Source organism: Nicotiana sylvestris, chromosome 1 (assembly GCF_000393655.2).
Source record: "Nicotiana sylvestris chromosome 1, ASM39365v2, whole genome shotgun sequence".
In the NCBI taxonomy this organism is placed as follows: Eukaryota; Viridiplantae; Streptophyta; class Magnoliopsida; order Solanales; family Solanaceae; genus Nicotiana; species Nicotiana sylvestris.
Genome location: NC_091057.1, coordinates 149267389 through 149288914, shown reverse-complemented (window position 1 = coordinate 149288914; position 21526 = coordinate 149267389). Strand labels below are relative to the sequence as shown.

At 34.8% G+C, this 21526-nt stretch overlaps 2 protein-coding genes across 2 annotated transcripts; one reads left to right on the top strand and one right to left on the bottom strand.

The window, feature by feature from the left end:
- Nucleotides 1-8278: 8278 nt before the first annotated feature.
- On the top strand, nt 8279-14789 carry LOC104227597 (trihelix transcription factor ENAP2). Its single transcript, XM_009779876.2, has 2 exons — nt 8279-9103; nt 14243-14789. Exons 1-2 carry the CDS (start codon nt 8525-8527, stop codon nt 14648-14650), a joined length of 987 nt encoding a protein of 328 aa, XP_009778178.1. The 5' UTR covers nt 8279-8524; the 3' UTR covers nt 14651-14789.
- Nucleotides 14790-18901: 4112 nt separating this feature from the next.
- Nucleotides 18902-20481, bottom strand: LOC138875971 (uncharacterized). Its single transcript, XM_070154853.1, has 3 exons — nt 20097-20481; nt 19358-19623; nt 18902-19072 (listed from the first exon to the last, which is right to left on the bottom strand). Exons 1-3 carry the CDS (start codon nt 20479-20481, stop codon nt 18902-18904), a joined length of 822 nt encoding a protein of 273 aa, XP_070010954.1.
- Nucleotides 20482-21526: the final 1045 nt, after the last annotated feature.

Here is a 21526-nt window from a genome sequence, read left to right as displayed (position 1 = left end):
TTAATAAGTTCCAAGTATGGTTATTAGCATTTAATTCCCATGCATCTGTAATAGTTCCCGATTATCGATGTAGTGGCTGCATCACTTTAATTACATGTTCCATAGACAGAGACTTGAATTTGTAGCTTGTGGAGACCATCTTGTTAGACGACACATCTTCTGTTCAGCGCTTCAATAGCTATATATTTTTTCCTTGTTCTGTTTTGTGAAACATCTGACGTTATTTCTTATAAGCTTTGTTGGAGTTAATTGCTCACATTTCACAGTTAGTCTACTGTAAATTTGCACATTTCCCATTCTTGTCGCTAGATCAAGAAAGAACCATTGGAGTAGATACACAACAAATGTATGAGAACTATGAAATCCAGTTATTCTCTCTCTCTCTCTCTCTCTCTCTCTCTCTCTCTCTCTCTCTCTTGCTTTCGTCGAATATGGCAATTATGGTTTTGGAACTTCAATATGGCTCTCTTAAACTAATATTCTAAATATTATTTCGAATATTAACAATGGCTGAGAAGATATTTTTAAGTAGTCTGCATTATTTCTAGCGTTTTTGGTTTCTGTAGGTACGAGCCTAAAATTTGCCTTTTGCGATGAATGAGCTTGTTATGCATACTGTAGAAGCTTAAGCAGAAGAACCAAACATTTTCCATGCTTTTGACGCTCGAGCTTCAGTGACTTGATTGACTTCTGTGCTTAGATCTAAAAGATTAGGTTTCGTTAGTTAAATAGATACTTTAACGCACTTTGCATTGTTATGCAATAGCTCGTTAAATACTAGCTTTATACTCTTTGTACTCTTTGCTCATTTACTTTTGGGATCATAAACTGGTAAGCAAGGTTTCTAAATATTTTCTTTACCCATGGTGACATCTCTTACTGCCAACAACATTTGACCTATGTAGACTTGCAGATTGGCTATGCTAGAACAAGTCAATAGAAACTGCATGTATCTTCACAGCGAACAACCGAGTAGTGATAACCATCAGTAGATTGATGGACTTTAGAATGTAATTAGGTTGTAACCACTTGATCCTTATCAAAAAGTTGCAAGCACTTCAAAAAATATGTACCTTCAAGTGGAAAAACAATGCAATTGCTGTATAGATGATTAATATATATCAACTTTACATATTAAAGAGTAAGTATATGAGTTGATTTGTCACTTATTGTTGTTGATTAGATTCTCTGTGACTTGTTGTCTTGTATGTTGTCACCGCACTGTAGTTGAATAATCTCATACCAACTAGATTAATTCAGGGGAAATCATCTGAGTTGATTTGTGTTTTCATGTGTTATGGTTAGATTAGATTGGTTTGTAACTCACGCCTTTATAATTGATTGATTACATGCCAACTTGTCTAATTCAAGGACATACCTGAACTGTTATCTTTTTTGCATATATTGTGGTTATATTAGATTGGTTTCTCCATGTTTAACAACTAAACCCATTACATAGTGGTGCCTAAGTTCTAAGGCAAAGAGGAAAACAGGGTAGACAGCAACTTAGAAGTATCATAGGCAGACAAAAGCTGTTGAAGCTTGAGGAAGAATTATTTATTTACTTAATTATGTCTTCAACACTCTGATGTGGTTAGTTGCTCTTCATCTGGAGAAAACTGCTCTTGGAATATCAAACGTATGAAAATGAATATAGTAGATGGACCTCGAGATCTAAATTTGTATTTACTTACTTAGCTTAAGTTTCGGACCTTTAGTATTAATTTAATATCTTTAGGTAGTGTTGAGCTTGTGAAGGTAGCAAATGAGGTGACACCATTATGTACCCACTGCACAATCTTGGAGTTGCTTCTCTAGCAATTTGGAGCTTATATGATGCATTATTTCAATTCATGTTTTTATTCTCAGTCATTCTCGAATTTGTATCTTCTGCCAGTTGTCTTAGCTATCCTTTTCCCCTCCTAGAAAAATGAGGTACCTTATGTCTGTACTGAACTCGGCCAAGGTTCCAATACTTTGCGTAGTCTTGTCCACTTAAAATGAGGTTTAGTTGCTCAAAATGCATTGACTATCTGATCTATTAACCAAGTGCCTATTCATGAAGTGTGAAACTCCAAATGGCTTTTTGGTGCATGGAATTTTGCTTTTGAGGAACTTTATCTCATTTGTTTTCTCAAGGGGGCAAATGAGAAAGAAGACATCCGTTAAATGAACGTCCTTGTACCTTTTCCCTTCAATTCGAGCTCACGATGTTCTGGCTTTCCAGTTCATTCTAAGTCTTCATATTTCTACATAAGAAGAGACGGTTCTATATAGACGCAATACTGATTTGCTACGATTTGTGTAGGAAAAGGTAAGCTGTATGTGGACTCAATACTGTTATATCTGGTAATAGTTTTATATTCTAAAGATTATTCACAATTTTCTGTTGAGAATTTCAGTAACAGAGGCAATTTGAGACTAGTAATTGTTGAGATGTTTTTGATATACAAAAATCTGTGACAAGCATGTAAGAATTTCACATATCATGAGACGACGTTATCAATGTAATCAACGCGACCTTCATGTGTCTGATATAAACTATAGTATTTGTGTATAACCATACTGTTTACCCCAAAATTCGAGTAACAATTAAAACTTATATTGTGGTTTTAAGGATATGTGATTTAATTCAATGCCAATTGATAAACAAAGAATTAAATAAAGAATAAAATAGATCAAACCAGCGTGTAAGCTAAATCTCGACCTCGATCTGTGATAATCACGAGGTATGATAATGGGAATAACAAATGATAAAACAACTCTGATGAATAGTAAATGAAATAACAAGAGAATGATGTGCGTATATTTTCTTATCAGTGAACAATGTGTTTTACAAACGGATGGGATGGGATCCCCCTTTATATAATAGGGGAGTCCTAAATAAGGTACATTTCTAATTATAGTAGGAAATCATATTTGACAACTGTTTAATCACTGAAGATCAATCCATTCTGAAATTCACGCCGTGGTCTCCGATCCGTTGCGGATATCTCGCTCTTTCCGTTACTGAATCTTATCGGCATCATCTCGAAGCACGCCTTCTTCTGACCTCGGTAAGTGTTATCGACCTCGACCTTAGAAAAGAACTTTGACCCCGAACTCGACGTTCTGGTCTTCCGACGTGATATCACTTTTTTCATTGAGGGACGAAATTGGGTAGTCCCGATTTCCACCGTATACACATACATAAGTCATAACTCATAACGATCTCAATACGATGAGTCAACAACAACCACCAAATATATAATACTATAAGTGGGGTATGAGAAGGATAGTGTGTAGATAAATCTTACCCCTATCTTGGGGTAGAAAGATTGTTTCCGATAGACCCTCGGCATATCTCAATACGATGAGTCGATGATTGATATTATAACGATGCTTTTCCGAAGAATATGTGTTGGTTTTCACGAGTCAGTCGATTACTCGTGGTGCATGATCGACCATGTGGCAATTCCAACAGCTCTATCACCGTTGATTTAGCGGTTCTCGTATGTGTCATTTAAGCATAAATATCTAAGAATTAGATCAGCTGCAGCTAATCACTGCCTATAGCAATTTGCAATTTGCATCCCATAGCGAATCGAGCACGAATGTCTCACCACTAAGACTAAGACTATAAGTGCTCCAAACCATTATAGGAGAGATAACGACTTCCTTGATACGAGAGTACACCACTTTTAGGCTAAATGTCAAATGCATAATTGTCGAGATGTTTTTTATTTACAAAAGTCAGTGATTTTCCCATTTTACTTAAATTGTGTACAAAAGACACACCAAATCGGACAAGCACTATAACGAACAAATCCTAATGGTAATTAAATATGCTGATAAATTGAAAGAAAAGGTTGGCAGCAGTAAAAGGCAAAAGCCTTTGATGGAGAAAAGATCTCGCCCTAGAATATCTTTGGGTGGATAGTCCCCACGTGTACGTGAAAAGTCAGCAAAATGTGGAGAATAGGCAAAAAGGTTGAAAAGTGAGTGGTAATGCCCAAAAAGTTAAAAAGAAGCAGCTAATAAGTTGGAATGACGAAAGCGCATTGGCTAGTGGCAAAAATTAAAGAGAGTATTACTGTACATTATAAAAGTAAACTACCGAGGGTCAGGGTCTGTTTGGTGGTGTAGTTTGTATTGTTTTCAGATGTGACTCACTTTTGCATTTGAATCCGCCGTGTTAGGTTTGGCTATCGTGATAAATTAATGCCGCTGTGAGCTATTTGTAACAAGGTGGCCATATTTTTCAGTAAATTGGTGAGCATTTTGCAAAGAATTTCTATCTCCTTGTTTACTTATGTATGCTATCTTAGTATTTCTGATATCGTACAAGATTTGTTAAGGATCGACTCATTTTTAAAGATAATTTACAATTATTAAATAAAATTGAAATAAAATAGTAGGAATCAAAAGCGATTTGGGGCTTTGATTGGCAAAAGCGATTTTGGTTTTTTAGCCACCAGTTGGTGGATTAGCCTCCAGTAAGCTAATAAACTTCCTCGTAGCTCCAACTTATATAAGGGGATCATTAAATCGCCATATATTAAGCATTAATTCTATCCTGACTAAGCAACCAAAATTTTATTTGTCGAGAATGAAGATAGTATATTTTGTTTACTTCGTATAATTTTAACGTTTTCATTTATCATTTAAAAATTAGAAAATCTAAAATCAATTCATTTTGATCCTCAAGTAAAAGTGTAGCGTTTAATTTTATAGTACCCGTAAATCTTAAGTACAATAGCTTGAAAACAAGTAAACGGCGAAATTTCCAAAAAAACCCTTTAAGCTAACAGGTGAAGCATACACAGGGGTGTGCATTCGATTTATCGATTCGATTTTGACCCTTATCGATTATCGATTTGTACATATGCTTATCGTTTTCGTTTCAATAAGGTTTCAATTTTTTCGATTTCGATTTATCGATTTTTGGGGCTTACCGATTCGGTTATCGATTACACCAATAAGAAAATTTGTGGAATTCCACGGAAAGTATATCGCTATAAACACGCCTAACTAATATGGACAAAAAGAAGCTAAAATAAGACGAACACCGTTTATAATATAAAAATTGTGTCAACAAGCACATGCAACGAAACTAAAGTAAGAGATCAAATGTATGTCACCAACACTCCAACGGTATAAAAAAAACAAAACAAAATACATCATCACGGCTAATTCTGTTTTCCATTAATTTGAACTTCATTTCCTTGAGCTTTAAATATGATCATTCCTTAAATGTGGTAGAGGAAATAATAGGGTTAGGGATTTAGGGTAAAGGAAAGGGTATTATAAAATAAGGGTAATTTTTTTTTGTTTGTTTGTCTTTTTGGTATATCTTATCGGTTTATCGATAAACCGATAACCGAAGAGGATAAAATCGAAGTCGAAATCGATAACTCGATAAGGAAAATTTCGAAATCGAAATCGAAATCGATAAATCGATAAACCGATAACAAATAATCGATTCGATTTATCGATAAACTGATTCGAATGCATATCCCTATGCATACATGTTGACCCTAAGCTCCTCAAAACTCCCCCTTGTTAATAGTAGGAATATAATTGGCAATCAAACCTGATTTTCAGTAAATTGTGCAGCAGTCCATTAGATATTCTTTGGGGTCGTTTGGTACTTGGGATAATATGAGATAAGATGCGGGATTAAATTTATACCGTATTTAGTTGGTAATATAAATTTATCACGATATAAATTTAATCCCAGATTTAGTTCAGGATATCTCATCATATCCCACGTTATCTCATCAAACTTGGGATTATTTTATTCCACCTCCCATATGGTATAAATTAATCATGAGATTATAATCCCGGGATAATTTAATCCGCACACCAAACGACCCCTTTTTGTATCATTCTAGAGACCTATTCTAAAAAGTTTTCTCAAACGTCGATTTTTTTTAATTATATATGCATGTTTGGAATTTTTTTCAGTAGTTTTCTCCGAAAGGTATTCTCAATTTTTTGTAGTAAAAAGGGATTTTAAATTTTTTTTTCTTCAAAAAGTTCTTCTTCCCTAGTTAATACTCACAAATACATCAAAAACTATTAATACAAACAAAAATTTTTTGAGCAAGTATTTTTATACAAACAATACTTTCAAACAACTTTTTCTAAAGTTGTCCAAACAGCAAAATTTCGATTTACGCTATAATTTCACTTTTGCCATAACACTATTGAAGGTAAATAATGACTAAACATCGACAGTTAATTTTAAATCAAAATGGCATATACCTGAAATAGTTAAAAATACTTTGGCTACTGTCAAACTAATCTTTGCATCTTTTTAAGTGGTTAGTATGTTTTGAGGTCTCAAGTGCTCAATGATACTCCACCAAAAATTGAGAAATTTCATAAAAAGGCCCACTGCCTTATTTAAGTGGCAGGAAATTATGCCGGATGTAACTTTCTAGAAGCAACATTTATATTTTGAACCCTAAATTTTTGGTAATATAACCCCAGGCCAGCATTTTAAAGTTTGTTGTCACAATTTTGACACATGCTGTCAGATGTCAGAATTCTAGCAGCATACAGCGTACTTCAAAATTCTAGCAGTATACTTTAAGATTATAGCACGATGCTCCAAAATTCTAACAACGTGCTTTAAAATTCTGGTAGTGTACTTTAACATTATAGCAGGATGCTCCAACATTCTAACAATGTGCTTTAAAATTCTGGCAGCGTGCTTCAAAAAATATTGATAGTGTACTTTAAGATTATAGCAGGATGCTCTAAAATTCTAACAACGTGCTTTAAAATTCTGGCAGCGTACTTCAAAACTCCGGCAGCGTGCTTCAAAAAATGTTGGCAGTGTACTTTAAGATTATAGCAGGATGCTCCAAAATTCTAACAACGTGCTTTAAAATTCCGACAGCGTGCTTTAAAATTCTGCCAGCGTCCTTTAGTTTCATTCTCCATTTGAGTAATAAGACACAAAATGTGATGTGTAGGCTAAGTATACACTACAAAGTGAATTATATCGATCACAAGCAAAAACTTAGTATTTAAGTGTAAAAAAATAAAATACGAATTCATTATGTATCGAGCTTTGCACTGTGCGCGGCTAAAAATTTCAAAGTTATAGAAAGAGAAAAAGAATGGTAGTGATAAAATGAAGTGGGTGACAGTCCCACGTGACTGGTCACCAATTATCGGTGGATGTCATGGTTGGCTTCATATCAACGCTAACAGCCAAAAGAAATATGCCCCAAAATCACATTTCAAACAAAGTCACAAAACCAACACCTTACTCACCGAAAAAGATAACACTAACAAAAAGTTGGAAAAAAAAAGTTGGATTACTATCATTAACTCATTTGACAAAGTTAACACTGCCCATCTTTCCTTCTATCGTTTTGGTTGGGCACTATAACTTTCTTTTCCTTTTACTTTACACTAATAGGCTAGTGGTTTTTCTCCTGTTGTCTCTCTCGTTTGTTGGACAAATTAGGTGAAATAAAGTAAATCGGTGAATTATGGTTAATTAAGTGTAGGTGACATTATGCTTAACAAATTCAAATCTTCTTGCTGTTAAGTGGAGTATTTTTGTAAAGGATGTTTTCGCAAATAGCCCGTTATACTCATTGTTTACTTTTTCCAGTCATATACACAGTTTATACGTTGATTATACATAATTATATATAATTATATATATATTACATAAATTATGCATATATTATACCTTCACAGGCCATTTTTAGTTTAAACAGTTTGGTGGGTGGCTATTTGAGTTAATTTTTTTTTTTTTTTTTCCCTTGAGACCTGAAATAGTAAATTTTTTGACATGAAATATAGGGAGCGAGGTTTGCGTACATTCTACCCCAAACTTCATTTCGTGGGATTACACCGGGTACGGGTATGTATGTTGTTGTTGTTGGTGGTGAGACCTGAAGTAGTAAATTTTTTGACAGGAAATGTTGTTCTGATAGAGTATATATACACATTTAGATCAAGCAAACACATTTAACTATTTTCGTTCATATGATAATAACCAAGTGAAAGAGATCGAATTGAACTTTAAATGTGATAGTATTTCAGTCTTCTTCTTTCGATTACCTTTATATGACTATAAGTACTCACATTGGTAATGTATCTTCTTTTTTTGCCTATGTATAAGTCTAGTCACTGAGATTCTAAGAGAATAATAATTAAGTCGTTTAAAATGTTTATAAACAATTACAGCTGTCCAACGCGAGCATAAAGTTTGATTCGGTTATTGTGATATAGCAAATATTATCTTAAAACAATCACTAACAAGATTTTTCTTATGTCACTCTCTATATGTTTAAGAAATTCCATGATTCTCCTTAATGCATAAAGTTGACAACCTTTTGAAATTACAAGAGCCTAGCTATGTCTCAATTTACTTAGCTACTATTATACTCTTTCCTTTTTAATTTCCTCTTTCTTTCTACCTCTCAATTCCTCTCCCCCATATATTGCTAGCGCCTAGCGGTTATGTATAACAACTAGAAGATATTAGTCATAGGAAATGAAAGAGGATTAGATACATATGGATCAAGAAATCTCTAATAAAGATGATTTCTTTCCAAGAAATAAGCAGCAAAATTACCATGTTGCCACTGGCAATAATACGAGTGATAGGCTGAAGAGAGATGAATGGAGTGAAGGTGCAGTTTCATGCCTACTCGAAGCTTATGAAGCTAAATGGATACTTCGTAACAGAGCTAAGCTCAAGGGACAAGATTGGGAGGACGTGGCTAAACACGTGTCGGCGCGTGGTAATTCCACGAAATCTCCTAAGACTCAGACGCAGTGTAAGAATAAAATTGAGTCAATGAAGAAACGGTACCGATCGGAATCCGCCACCGCCGCTGATGCTTCTTCGTGGCCGCTTTATCCTCGCCTTGACCTTTTGTTACGTGGAAATAATGCTTCAGCAGCTTCAACTTCTGTTATTCCTCCTCCACCGCCGGCTGTGGTGGAACCGCCGCAGCCAGTGACAGTACTACCACCGCCACCTCCGGCTCCTGTCCCTCCGCCTCCTCCACCGCCGCCGCCGATGGCTGTGCCAATTGGGAATGGTGGTCAGAATTCGAATGGGTCTAATGGTGTTGATAGAGCTGCAAAGGTTAGTCAAGCGTACTCTATATGCATCCATTTTCTCAATTATTTGTTTTACAATTTTAACTACGATTATTCACTATTTTCAATTCAAAAAGAAGAAGAAGAGAGAATCTTAATTTGAAACAATTATGATCTTGATAGAGGGAGACATAAATCCCTATATATGTCACTATGATTTTTTAACGCACTCATCGCCACCAAGTTTCGAGAATATGGTTCAATTCAAATGGTTAGTAGTTGAAATAATTGTAGAAGAAAAGAGATATAGCGTTGGTGCTTAAAATGATAGCTTTGCATTATTGCATTATTAATGTTAAGAATTAACGACGGAGAGAATTTTGAACCCCACCTTTTGCAAAAAGTGTTTTTATGCTCCCTCATTGTGTACTTTTGTTTTCTGAGGTCAAAGAGTCGTTATGAATGTTTAATGGTTTCGCGGTTCACTTTTGACTTTTCAAGTCTCTTAAAAAAAAAATAATAAATAAAGTGCATAATTTATTATAATATTCATATTAATTGATACATATTTTATTGGATTTGAGAAATGATTTGAAATGAGTAATAAATACTGTGGGTATAATAGGAAAAAAATTATTTGCGTAAAATGACAAGTAAAAATAAAAATCTATTTTTAATATACATGTCAAGTAAAAGTGAAGGAGAGAGTACAAAATAGAAAATAATAATAATACTATGATAATAATAATAATAATTAAGCAAGTAATTAATTAATGGAATTGCACAATGAACCACCTTTCAACACAGAGAGCTCACTCGTTAGCGATTTCACTAACAAATACTTCCCGAAGGAAATGTTTGAAGTAGCACACATTTCATGTATTTGGTGTGTGTATGATTAAGTAAATGATCATCATTTGAAGATTACATCTGGATAAGAACATATTAAAGTTGGATTTTATTCATTTTCAATATGTGAAAAAGGATTACTTTGGAAAATTAACACGGTCTAATTTTGAGCTATATATACGAAATTGATCTTTATAATTGAAGTTATATACTCTATAATATAAAACTTAGCCACACAAGTAACAAGAACACACAAACTTTGAAATATTATTTTCAAGCACTAGCTAGAGCGAAATCCATCACATCTAGCTTCCAATATGGACATGTCTGAAGTTCACATTGTGCATTCGACAATCTTTTACTCGAATATCTGTATTTTTTCCTTTCGTCTTCTTTTACTCAAGTATCTACATATCAAATTTGTCTGTAAAAAAAGTTACAATAACGAAATTAACTTGCACGATAGTAGGAGTTACTGATAAAACCATGCTTCAAAATCTGCGCAGTTCTATACTAAACACATGCTTCTCGAAAATTAAGATCATCTCGAAAATCCATAAACTCTTTGGATTTTTATAAATAGATCAAGGAAAATCCATAAACTCTTTGGATTTTTATAAATAGATCAAGACATCAAATTATGTCTTTCTCAAGTCTGATTGTTCTTCCTCGAGATCAACTAGGAGTGTGGCCGGACGCTTCTTGATAATTAATCTGTTGTTTGTGGCTTAAAAACCCATTGTCCTAATAGATTTTGGAAAGGAAAACCTATAGTCCTTGTCAAATTGGGAAACCTTTCTCTTATATGTTTGGGACCTTTTGGGATCCATATATAGGAGTTGTAGTTGGGGATTCTATAGATTGTATTATGTTTTTCTTCTCATTCATAGTGGAAAACTCTCTATGCTTTTGTCCCGAGGATTAGGCTTAGCCGAACCTCGTTAAATCCTTGTGTTAATTTTTCTTCTCTATTTGCTTTGTGTGTGATTGTGTGCTAGTTAACTCACGATATTTTGCAACAACTGTTATCAGAGCAAGGTTTGGGCTTCTACATATAATCTAGGGTTAAGATGTCTTCATCATCTTCAACAAAGTACGAAGTAGAGAAATTTGACGGAGGTTCTAGTTTCAATCTATGGAAGATTAGGATGAAATCGTCCCTGGTGTTACAAAAATTATGGAAATCAATCGATGAGGATTTTCCTGAAGATATGAAAAGACAAAGCAGGAAGACCTGAAGGAGAGGGCTTTGAGTGCGATCTTCATGAGCGTTACAGATAGCGTTCTTCGGGAAATTGCTAAAAAAACTTCTGCAGCAACGGCATGGAAGAAGTTGAAAGTTCTGTATTCTAAGAAATCGGTGACAAACCGCCTCTACCTGAAAAAGAGGTTATACAATCTCCGTATGAACGAAGGTACACCTGTTAAAACTCACTTTGATGAGTATAATTCAATTATAATGGACCTGAAGAATGTGGATATCAAAATTGAGAGTGAGGATCATGCCTTGATTGTGTTATGTTCTTTACCACAGTCTTATGATACTTTTCCCGATACACTGCTATATGGGAAAGATAGCATTTCACTAGAAGATGTTAGTAATGCACTAAAATCTAAAGAGTTGAAAAAAAGCTTTCCAGACAGCAGAATTGAGGGCGATGGTCTTATGATTAGAAGAAGAACACAACAAAAGGAATTTAACAGGAAAAAGTTAACCGCAAAATCAAAGTCCAGAGCAAGGAAGCAACACTGTTATGAGTGTGGGGAGCAAGGTCACTACAAGAGAGATTCTCCTAAGTTGAAGGAGAAAAGAGGGAAGCAGAAAATAGATAATTCGGCAAATATTGTTGACACTACAATAATTCTGATGATAGTGACTATGTAGGGAAAGTTTGTGCTGTGAGTTCTAGTCATGGACAAAATTCTTGGGTTCTTGATTCTGGTGCTACTTTCCACATTTGTCCATACAAGAATTGGTTTGTAACTTACAAACAAATGAGTGAGACTGTCTATATGGGAGGTGCTAATCCATTACCAGTAGAGGGGGTTGGTAACATCAAATTGAGAATGTTCGACGGAATTATCAGAAACATTGAGAGTTGGCATGTTCCTCGGATAAAGAGAAATTTGATTTCTCTTTCGACTTTGGATAATCAAGGGTATAAATTTCACTCCGAGAATGGAATACTTAAACTGTGTAAAGGCCCCATGGCACTCAGGAAGAGTAAACTACATTCTAAATTGTATTATCTTCAGGCCAGTGTAGTTGAAGGGGAAGCTGCTATAGCTTCTGGGAAAAGTGATCTGAATCAATCTTAGTTGTGGCACTTGCGACTTGGCCATATGAGTGATAATGGATTGTCTTTGTTGAGTAAGCAGAATTTGTTGAATGGGTACAAAAATTAAGTTTTGAATTTTTGTGAGAATTGTGTATTTGGTAAACAGACAAGAGTAAAGTTCATCAAGAAGGCCGAGCACAAGACCAGAAACAAGTTAGATTATATACACTTTGACTTGTAGGGTCCAAACAGAGTTCCCTCCAAGAGTGGTGTCGGGTATTTTATGACTTTGATTGATGATTACTCAAGGATGGTGTGGGTGTATTTTCTGAAAACAAAAGATGAGGCATTTTCGACATTTGTTAAATGGAAAACGATGGTTGAGAGGCAGACGGAAAGAAAAGTTAAGCGTCTTCAAACTATCAATGGGTTGGAATTTTGCAATTCTGAGTTCGATAATTTCTGCAGCATGGAGGGCATAGTGAGACACCGCACTTGTGTCGGAACACCACAACAAAATGGTGTTGCAGAACATATGAATAGAACGCTTTGTGATAGGGCACGAAGCATGCTCTCACCCTCATGTGTTAGCAAAGATTTTTGGGCTGAAGCAATCAATACAACTTGTTATTTGGTCAATAGATCTCCATCCACAACTATTGAGTTCAAAACTCCTTTTGAGGTATGGTCCGGTTCGCCTGCTTATTATTCAAATTTAAGGATATTTGGTTGTCCTACTTATGCTCATGTGAGGGATGGAAAACTTGAGCCGAGGGCAAAGGAGTGCATATTTCTAGGGTATGCAACTGGAGTGAAAGGTTATAGGTTGTGGTGCACAAATGAAAAGACTCCAGGGCTAATTATTAGTAGAGATGTAACATTCAATGAATCTGCCTCACTGGACAGTCAGAGGAAGAAGGCAATAGTAGAAATAGATCGTGGTGTCAGTGACCGCATAGAGCTAGAAATTGAATCTCCACTAGCTCAGCCTAGTAGTTCTAAAGTAGAGGAAGTGGAAGAGGTGCAAAATATTGATCAAGACGATAATGTTGATGCACCTGCGCAACAACAACCATATAGCATTGCAACATGCAGAGAGAAGAGAGTGATCAACCGACCGCAAAAGTTTGCAAACGTAGTTGATGGGAATCTTCTTGGATATACGAATCATGTGGGATTTGATTTGGTAGTTGCAGAGACCGCTGATGCGTTTGAGTGTTATAGCTATCCAAAAGCTATTTCGGGTACAAAACCAAATCGACGGATTAGTGCTATGGCTGAAGAGATCAAGTCTCTTAACAAGTTTAGGCATTGCCTAGACTTGGTTGATGCGTGCGGCAATCAATAGAGCCCTTGCGAGGGCTGAGGGCAAGGTAGAGAGACGTTGTTCCTGTTGATGAAGAAAATTCAAGCCAAGGGGAAGATTTGTTATTTGTGGCTTGAATTATTTCCTTATATTTTTTAGGAAACCCATAGTCCCTATAGGTTTAGGAAAAACCATTGTCCTAATAGATTTGGGAAAGGAAAACCTATAGTCCTAGTTAAATTGGGAAACATTTCTCTTATATGTTTGAGACCTTTTGGGATCTATATATAAGAGTTGTAGTTGGGGATTCTATAGATTGTATTGTGCTTTTCTTCTCATTCATAGTGGAAAACTTTCTCTGCTTTTGCCCCGAGGATTAGGCTTAGCCGAACCTCGTTAAATTCTTGTGTTAATTTTTCTTCTTTATTTGCTTTGTGTGTGATTGTGTGCTATTAACTCACGATATTCCGCAACATAATCAAAAACTTTAAGAAGAAGATCTATACAATGCTCGATTTTTATGGAGATGAAATACATAGGGAGGTCCGCATATACGTTCGAAAAATACATTGATCTAGCCCCGAAATCACGGAGAATAATCCGAAAGAAAAATTAAGAGAACAAATAAAATTGTACCCACAAGTACTCATCAATAAAATTACTTTATCTTCAAAAGAAAAAAAAGTTGTACACTATGTATCTTTTATAAGGAGCATGAAATTAAAGTTCCCTAATTTAGTTCTTTTTTCAGGAAGACACAATGGATGCCAAATTGTCGGACAATGCAGCAATATCAGACAAAAATGCAATGGATACAAACAGCAGCACACCGGCCCTCTACAGCGACGACAAGAGCAAGTCGAAGAATGTGAAAGTGAGATCAATGGAGAAAAGATCAAAGAACAAGCGAAAGAGGGCGGAAGGTTGGGAAATTGGGGAGAGTATAAGATTGCTAGCAGAAGTAGTAGTGAGGTCAGAGCAAGCAAGAATGGAGACAATGAGAGAGATTGAGAGAATGAGAGCAGAAGCTGAGGCCAAAAGAGGTGAAATGGACCTCAAACGAACAGAAATAATTGCCAACACTCAACTTGAGATTGCTAAGCTCTTTGCAAGTATTGCCAAAGGAGTTGACCCTTCCTTGAGAATTGGAAGAAGTTGAGAAATAATAACTAACGTTGTCTCCATCTTTAAGATTAGGACTAGCAGTTCCATTTATCTTAATGATGATTTGTATCTTAAAGATCTTTACAATATCGATCACTTCTTCCTTTGAAAATGACAGAGGAATAATCCATCAATTGACCGTGTCTTAATCTCAAACTAGTTAAAATCGTGTCTATGAATCATCTATACTCCTTTTGCTCTATTGATCATACTCATTTTGTTTAAATAACAAATAATTTGTTTTTCAAGACACATTAAAGGTCAATTCAATGTTGCCTAAATATCACGCATGCACGGAATATATGTATGTTTCTAGCGAACATCAGACCAAGTTTTAGTATAAAACTATAAATACAACTACTACATCAGAATCACAAATAATTGGTATCATTTATATGAATTTTTACCTTCTATTATATATTGTTGTTAGTTAACTTCACATTAAGTTTTGAGAGCTTGTACGTTATTTTAGACAACTTCCATCCATATGCCTTTTTATCACATTCAATCATTATTATATAATGGAATATGGGTGTTTAATTAGACCCCGTATATAATTGAATTATTCAAACTCTTATATATGAGTATACATACATACTACCATTTATTGGTTTGAGCCCTGGGTATGGACTCGTCTTTGTTAAGGAGCGCTTAACCCTCCAATGTGGGACTTCCCGGCGCGAATCCGAATTTGGTCGGACCCCAATGCGAGTACCGTATACCAGGTAGGAAACCAAAAAAAAAGAGTATACATACATACTAGGAGTACCATTTAACATTTACACTTCCATGATATTTTCCTTATGAGAAGGCCCAATCCATAACAATGGAATTGAAGTATTTATTTTTATTTTTTTTGGGATTTTTCATTTCTATACACTATTTGAAACTTTATTATTCTTAATGTCTATGTTTAGTTAATTACCCGGCATAAACAAGTTTTGTTTACAAAATATATACAATCCACCTTAAAAGGTCCACAATCCATTATTTGTAGTGTTTTTTACCTTCCTATACCATATATGAAACCTTATTACCCTCAATGTTTAAGGATTGTGTTAATTACATTTCAGCATACCAAATTACCATTTATATACCACAATTCAAATTAAGGGTATAATTAATGCTTCATTTATACTATGCGTTAATTTAGGAGCGTATATTCTCCCATTTTCGTTTACCCGCCTCTCTCTCCTCCCACCCCCCACACCCCCCACGTTTTACCTTCAGTTAATTCCCACATTTTCGTATACTCGCCTCTCACCCATGTTTACCATCAGTTACTACGATTCTACAATTTTCTTTTCCAGTTAATTTCACAAAATCCTATTTTGAAGTTGCATCTGTTTTTTCAAGTCCCAAATCATGAAAAAAATCAGCACTCCAAAAAAAAAAAGCTTTAAAAGCTACAATAGCTGATATCCCATCCTTTGATTTGGGTGTTTTAACACCAAAATCACCATCCAAAAACGCAAAATCGACACATGCAAGTGAACCTACTACTAGTATTTCATCTCCTAGACAAATTCGTGTGGAGATGAGAACCAAGCATTTGCACGATGTTGATGCTGGTGGAGGTGATAAACCAGTCGAGAAACAACTCAAACGAAAGGGCAAAGAGTTGTGTGCAAATGATGATTTTGTTGAACATTCCCCTAAAATTCCATCTGTGAAAAAACCCAAGGTCTCTCCTCCTTCATCAAAACCGAAAAAGAAGAAACCCTCCAAAAAAGTACCAAAATTGGTTCACAAAAAGATTTTGGTAAAGGTAAACACTAATTATTATTTTTTACAGTTTTTTAGTGTGATTTTGGTTGTAAAAATCTGTTGTTCAAGTGTTTTTTGGTAAAATGTGGAATTGTCCAAATTTTGTAGATTGTTTGTCTCAATTTTGTAGGTTAATTGTAATTGTAATTTTTAGACAGTGCATAAATGTAATCATTTTGTAGTTGTTTTGTAGTCTGCTGGATAAATTGTAGATAAGGTATATTTTTTTTGTATGTTGCTACATTTACCTTCATACTAACTACAATTTATCTACATTTTGTGAGTTACTTGAGCTAACTGTTATATTTTTGTAGTTATAGAGCTGTGGTGACCTTTTTCGTCCTTATTGTTTTAAGATAATGTTTACATGTGTAGATGTCCTGTATTGTTTTGTAGTTATAGGTGTGGGTAGGCTGTTCTTCTATTAGTTATATTTTGTAGTTATCATGTAGTTATATGTAGATTACTACTTCTTTTTTATGCTAACTATTAATGTTCAATAATTTTTTATTTTCTGCAGAATGGCCATTACTTTGCACCACAAAATGTTGATTGTGGTGTGCTTAGATTCCACAGTTGTGTGATCCGAGCATACCTAGCCAGATAAAAGCTTTACTCTCTCCAAATGCTTTAAAGCTTTTCCAAAAAACTTGTTTTGGTTACTTATTTGGTCTCCCCACAATCAGTATGCAAAACCAAGCAATTCATCTTCTGATGAAGTATGAATTGTCAAGTCTACTGACTCATATTTTTCAGTACTATTGAAGGGTGAAAAATTGAATTTTTCCTTGAGAGAATTTGGGTTGATTACTGGTCTAAATTTTGTGAATAAGTTTTCAGACTATGGTTACACTTCCACTTATGAATTGGGTATAGACTTCTTGCTAATGTTGCCTGGGATGTAGTTGACTATGTCATCATGCCTGTGAACATTGTAGAGAATTTCCATTGGTTGTTGCTCGTTTTTGACATAGCGGACATGCAACTTTATGTTTATGATTCCATGGTGTCTTCAAACCGTCATAATACTATTGAATCATTGGTTGATAAGTTTTCAATCATTATCCCTTTATATTTGTCTTGCACTGGTTTCTACAGGAAACATAATGACATTGACTTCAAGACCACAAAGGCATACATTGAGAAACCAATTACAGACCCTCTCAATATACAGTGGATGGTTGCGGAGATTCCACAGCAAAAGGAAGGATCACTGTAAAAAAACTATTCTCCTTTTTTATATGTTTAATTATTTTACTTTAATCAATTGTTACATAATAAAAAAATTTGATCTTATGCAGCGATTGTGGTGTATTTGTGGCGGCTTTTACGGAGTATGTTTGCCTTGGAGATTTGGCAATCCCAAAAGAAGATCTTTCTGATATCGACCAACACCGTAGACGCTATGGAGCTCTACTATGGGACTATGCTACAAAGAAGCAAGAAGATGGGTCAATCAGTGAAAGTGAGGTTACAGGCAGGCTAGTAAGGAGGAAGGGTGCTCCTGCTAAAAATGAGAGGACTAGAGTACAGAGAAAGAAGAAATAGAGTCTTGTGTTCCTAGTTTAGTTGATGTCATTTTGTAGTTGAAGTGGAATACACTGTAGGAAATATGTCATTTTGGTTGTTTACATCACTTTATCTTCATTACATTAAACTCGAGTACTCTGATTTGCTAGAATACAATTTGCCTTTAATCTTCAAGTAATTTTTATGAAATACCTTCAAGTTCTAGGTAATTTCTGTATATAACTGTCATTTGTAATTAAGGTACACAGCCAAAATATGAAATAAATACAGGAATCATATAAATAAATTATCCACAATTAATCTACAAATCATCTACAAATTATTAACAAGACAACAATTTAAATACATTTAAACTACAGTTTAACTACAAATCATCTACAAATTATTAACAGGACTACAATTAGACTACATCTAAAGTACATTTTAACTACAATCTGGAAACAGTTTACATTAAATGAATTCTTCATTAATATTAGTTGTTTTGTATATAGTAAATATTAAAGTTTAACTAAGCTATAAAAAAGACAAATTTAGATGCCTGACAGAATACATAAAATCATATTAAACGCAAATACACAAATTGTAGTATACTTCATAATCATCTTCAAAAACTTGAACGATTACACAAAAAAATCAGATAATTTGAACTCACTAACATTTATTTTGAATAACTATTCTAACTACAAATTGGGCGCATTCTTGCAAGTTCTTTTGTTATGCCCTTCACCTCCACAATTTCCACATGACACCTTGTACTTCTTTGACTTTATTTCATCAAATGTTTTATATCTTTCCTTGTGAGGCCTCCCTGCTGCCTTTTATCTCCCGCCGGTGGCTTTACTACCTCATCCAAAATATGTTGTGGCACATCCCATTTGCTTTCATCAGGAAGAGGATTTACTGGCATTTCATAGGTAAGCAGAAGGCTCTTCCTTGTGTAATACGGAGATCAATAGTTTTCGTATGTTTCCTTCTTGTGCCTTAATGCTGCCAAAGCATGCGCACATGGAAGTTCATCAAGTTGGAATTGTCCGTAGCTACATTTCTTATTTTCTGGACACACAATGTACTGCTTCACACCATCTAATACAGTATGTATATGATCTGTTGAAGCCCTCACCTACAATTGAAGAACAAATAGAAATAATAATATATCAATCGTTAAAAAGGATTATCCACAACTTACCTACAAATCAGCTACAAATACATTACAACTTATCTACAATCTACAATTACCCACAATTTGACTACAGTTTATCTACAATCTGGAAACAATGCATATTAAGCAATTTATTTATTTTTGCACCAAACAAACAGATCTTACCCTTAGTTTCTGAGATAATATATTGTTGTCATCCAATTCTTTGTTGAATTTTTACCCAAGGTATGTGAAAGTACCCTTTGCCTTCAATAACTTCTCTTTCGTCCAACGTTCAAGAAGCGTCCTCATATACTCTAATAGATCAAATATTGGCAGCTCTCTTGCCTCTTTTGTTACAGCATTCAACGACTCGGCAATGTTGGATGTCATAGTAAAAGTTCTATTCACCGTTGCATGTACTCTTGACCATCTATGATAGCCAATATCATATAGGTAAGATTTCACACGCGGGTCTACCTCTTCAATCTTCAACATTCTTTCATTAAATTCATCCAGAGTGTATGACCGTGCTGTAGCAAAGTACAATTCATGTAATTGTAAATGTCCCTTCTTGAATTTGGACCTTATATTTGTCCAAATATGCTACATGCAAGAGTAGTGTGGCATGCCCGGATAGACAATTAATGTTGCCTTCAGTATACTCTCATTCCTATCTGAAACAACACACATTGAAGGTCTTTCACCATATGCCTCCTTGAATTGCTCAAAGAATCACTTCCAAGACGTTTCGTTTTCAGAATCAACCACAACATATGCCAAGGGAAATATAGTACCGACATTTTTAATTTATAAAATATTAATTGGCAGCCCTGAAAAGGTATATAAAAATATAATTAAATAACAACTACAATATATATTCAGAATATAGACAATTTATCTACATTTTTTTCCTTTAGCTACAAAATAACTACAATATAACTACAATTTAACTGCATTTTATAGACTGCCTACAAAATAACTACAAAATTATTACATTATTTACCTGTTGCATCCATGGTGCTTGTTGTAAGCATAATCCCCCTGTAGGCTGACTTTAAGAATGTCCCATCAACCACTATTACTAGCCTACAATGTTGCCAACCACTTATTGATGTACAAAGAGCAACAAATGCGTATAAGAAGCAATCATCTGCTGCCTTCTTCAATTTAATAAAAGAACCAGGATAAGTCTCCTCAAGAATATAAAAATATTTGGGTAATTTGCTGTAGGAGTCAGACGGATTCCCTCTCAAAAACTGTAAAGCCTTTTCCTTGGCTCTCCATGCTTGCATGTAGCTTAGGTTCAGTCCATGTTCGGATAACATGTTAGTTTGTATGTCCTTTGGTGTGTAAACAGTCTTAGGATCACAATACTTTGGAACGACCATGCTACCAACTACAGTTGCAGTACGTTTGCGTTGTATGAATGTTTCGTCCAATAAGGAGCATGTGTGTTGTCGGTTGAAACTCCTTATCTTGAACATTGCCGAATCATTAATTGACGTTGCCTTGAAGTGCCATTTACAGTTTTCAGCAACGCATATAAGCCAGTAGCTACAAAAAAATACAATATTTAATACAGGCTATAGATGTAGAAGCAACAAAAAGGACTGTTTTAACACAAATTCGTTAAAAACTACAATTCACTACAGTTTAACTACAATTAAACTACAATTTATAAAAACCACATATCTTCACTAAAACACTGCTTTTGTTGATATATTCTCCACAAATAAATCCATACCTTCTATGACTAGATCTTTTTACTCTGAACTGGAACTTGTGCATCACAGAAAAATTCTTCATTGCAGCAGCTACACTTTGCTTGTCTTGATAAACTTGTCCTTCTTCAATATATGTTTGCGTAGATTCAGTTATTATTTCACTTTGATATTCCTCTATAGCTGGTGAGAATGGAATTTCAAGTAAGTTTAGGGATCCAGACGAACCTGCAGCAACATAGAGATAAATATAGTAACTATGTAGATAATTTTGAAAACAACATTGCTTTATGAGCTTCAGTACATTGTTTTTTGTAGTTAATTTGTAGATAAATGTTGTAATATTGTAGATAACACACTAACACAATAACTCTCTGCAATGTCGAATTAAACATACCTGCACTTGTGTTATCGTTGGTGATTGCCAATTCCATATTGAAATCTCTTACGCTTATACATAAAGGATACGAACCTAAGTTATTATTCTCCTTTTTGGTCTCCATATACACACGAACCCCCATATCATTCCTAATCTCCATTGGAGGACAATTGTTGTTCACAATGTATTTGATTTCTACAATTTTATCTAATGTATCAATCGATAGTTGTTCTGCAATTGTAGAAATCAGAATTCCGTAGCTTGCATTCTCATCTACCACAATGGCATCAACTTCAAAATCTCTAAATCTGCCATAGTGATCCCAATTTCCAT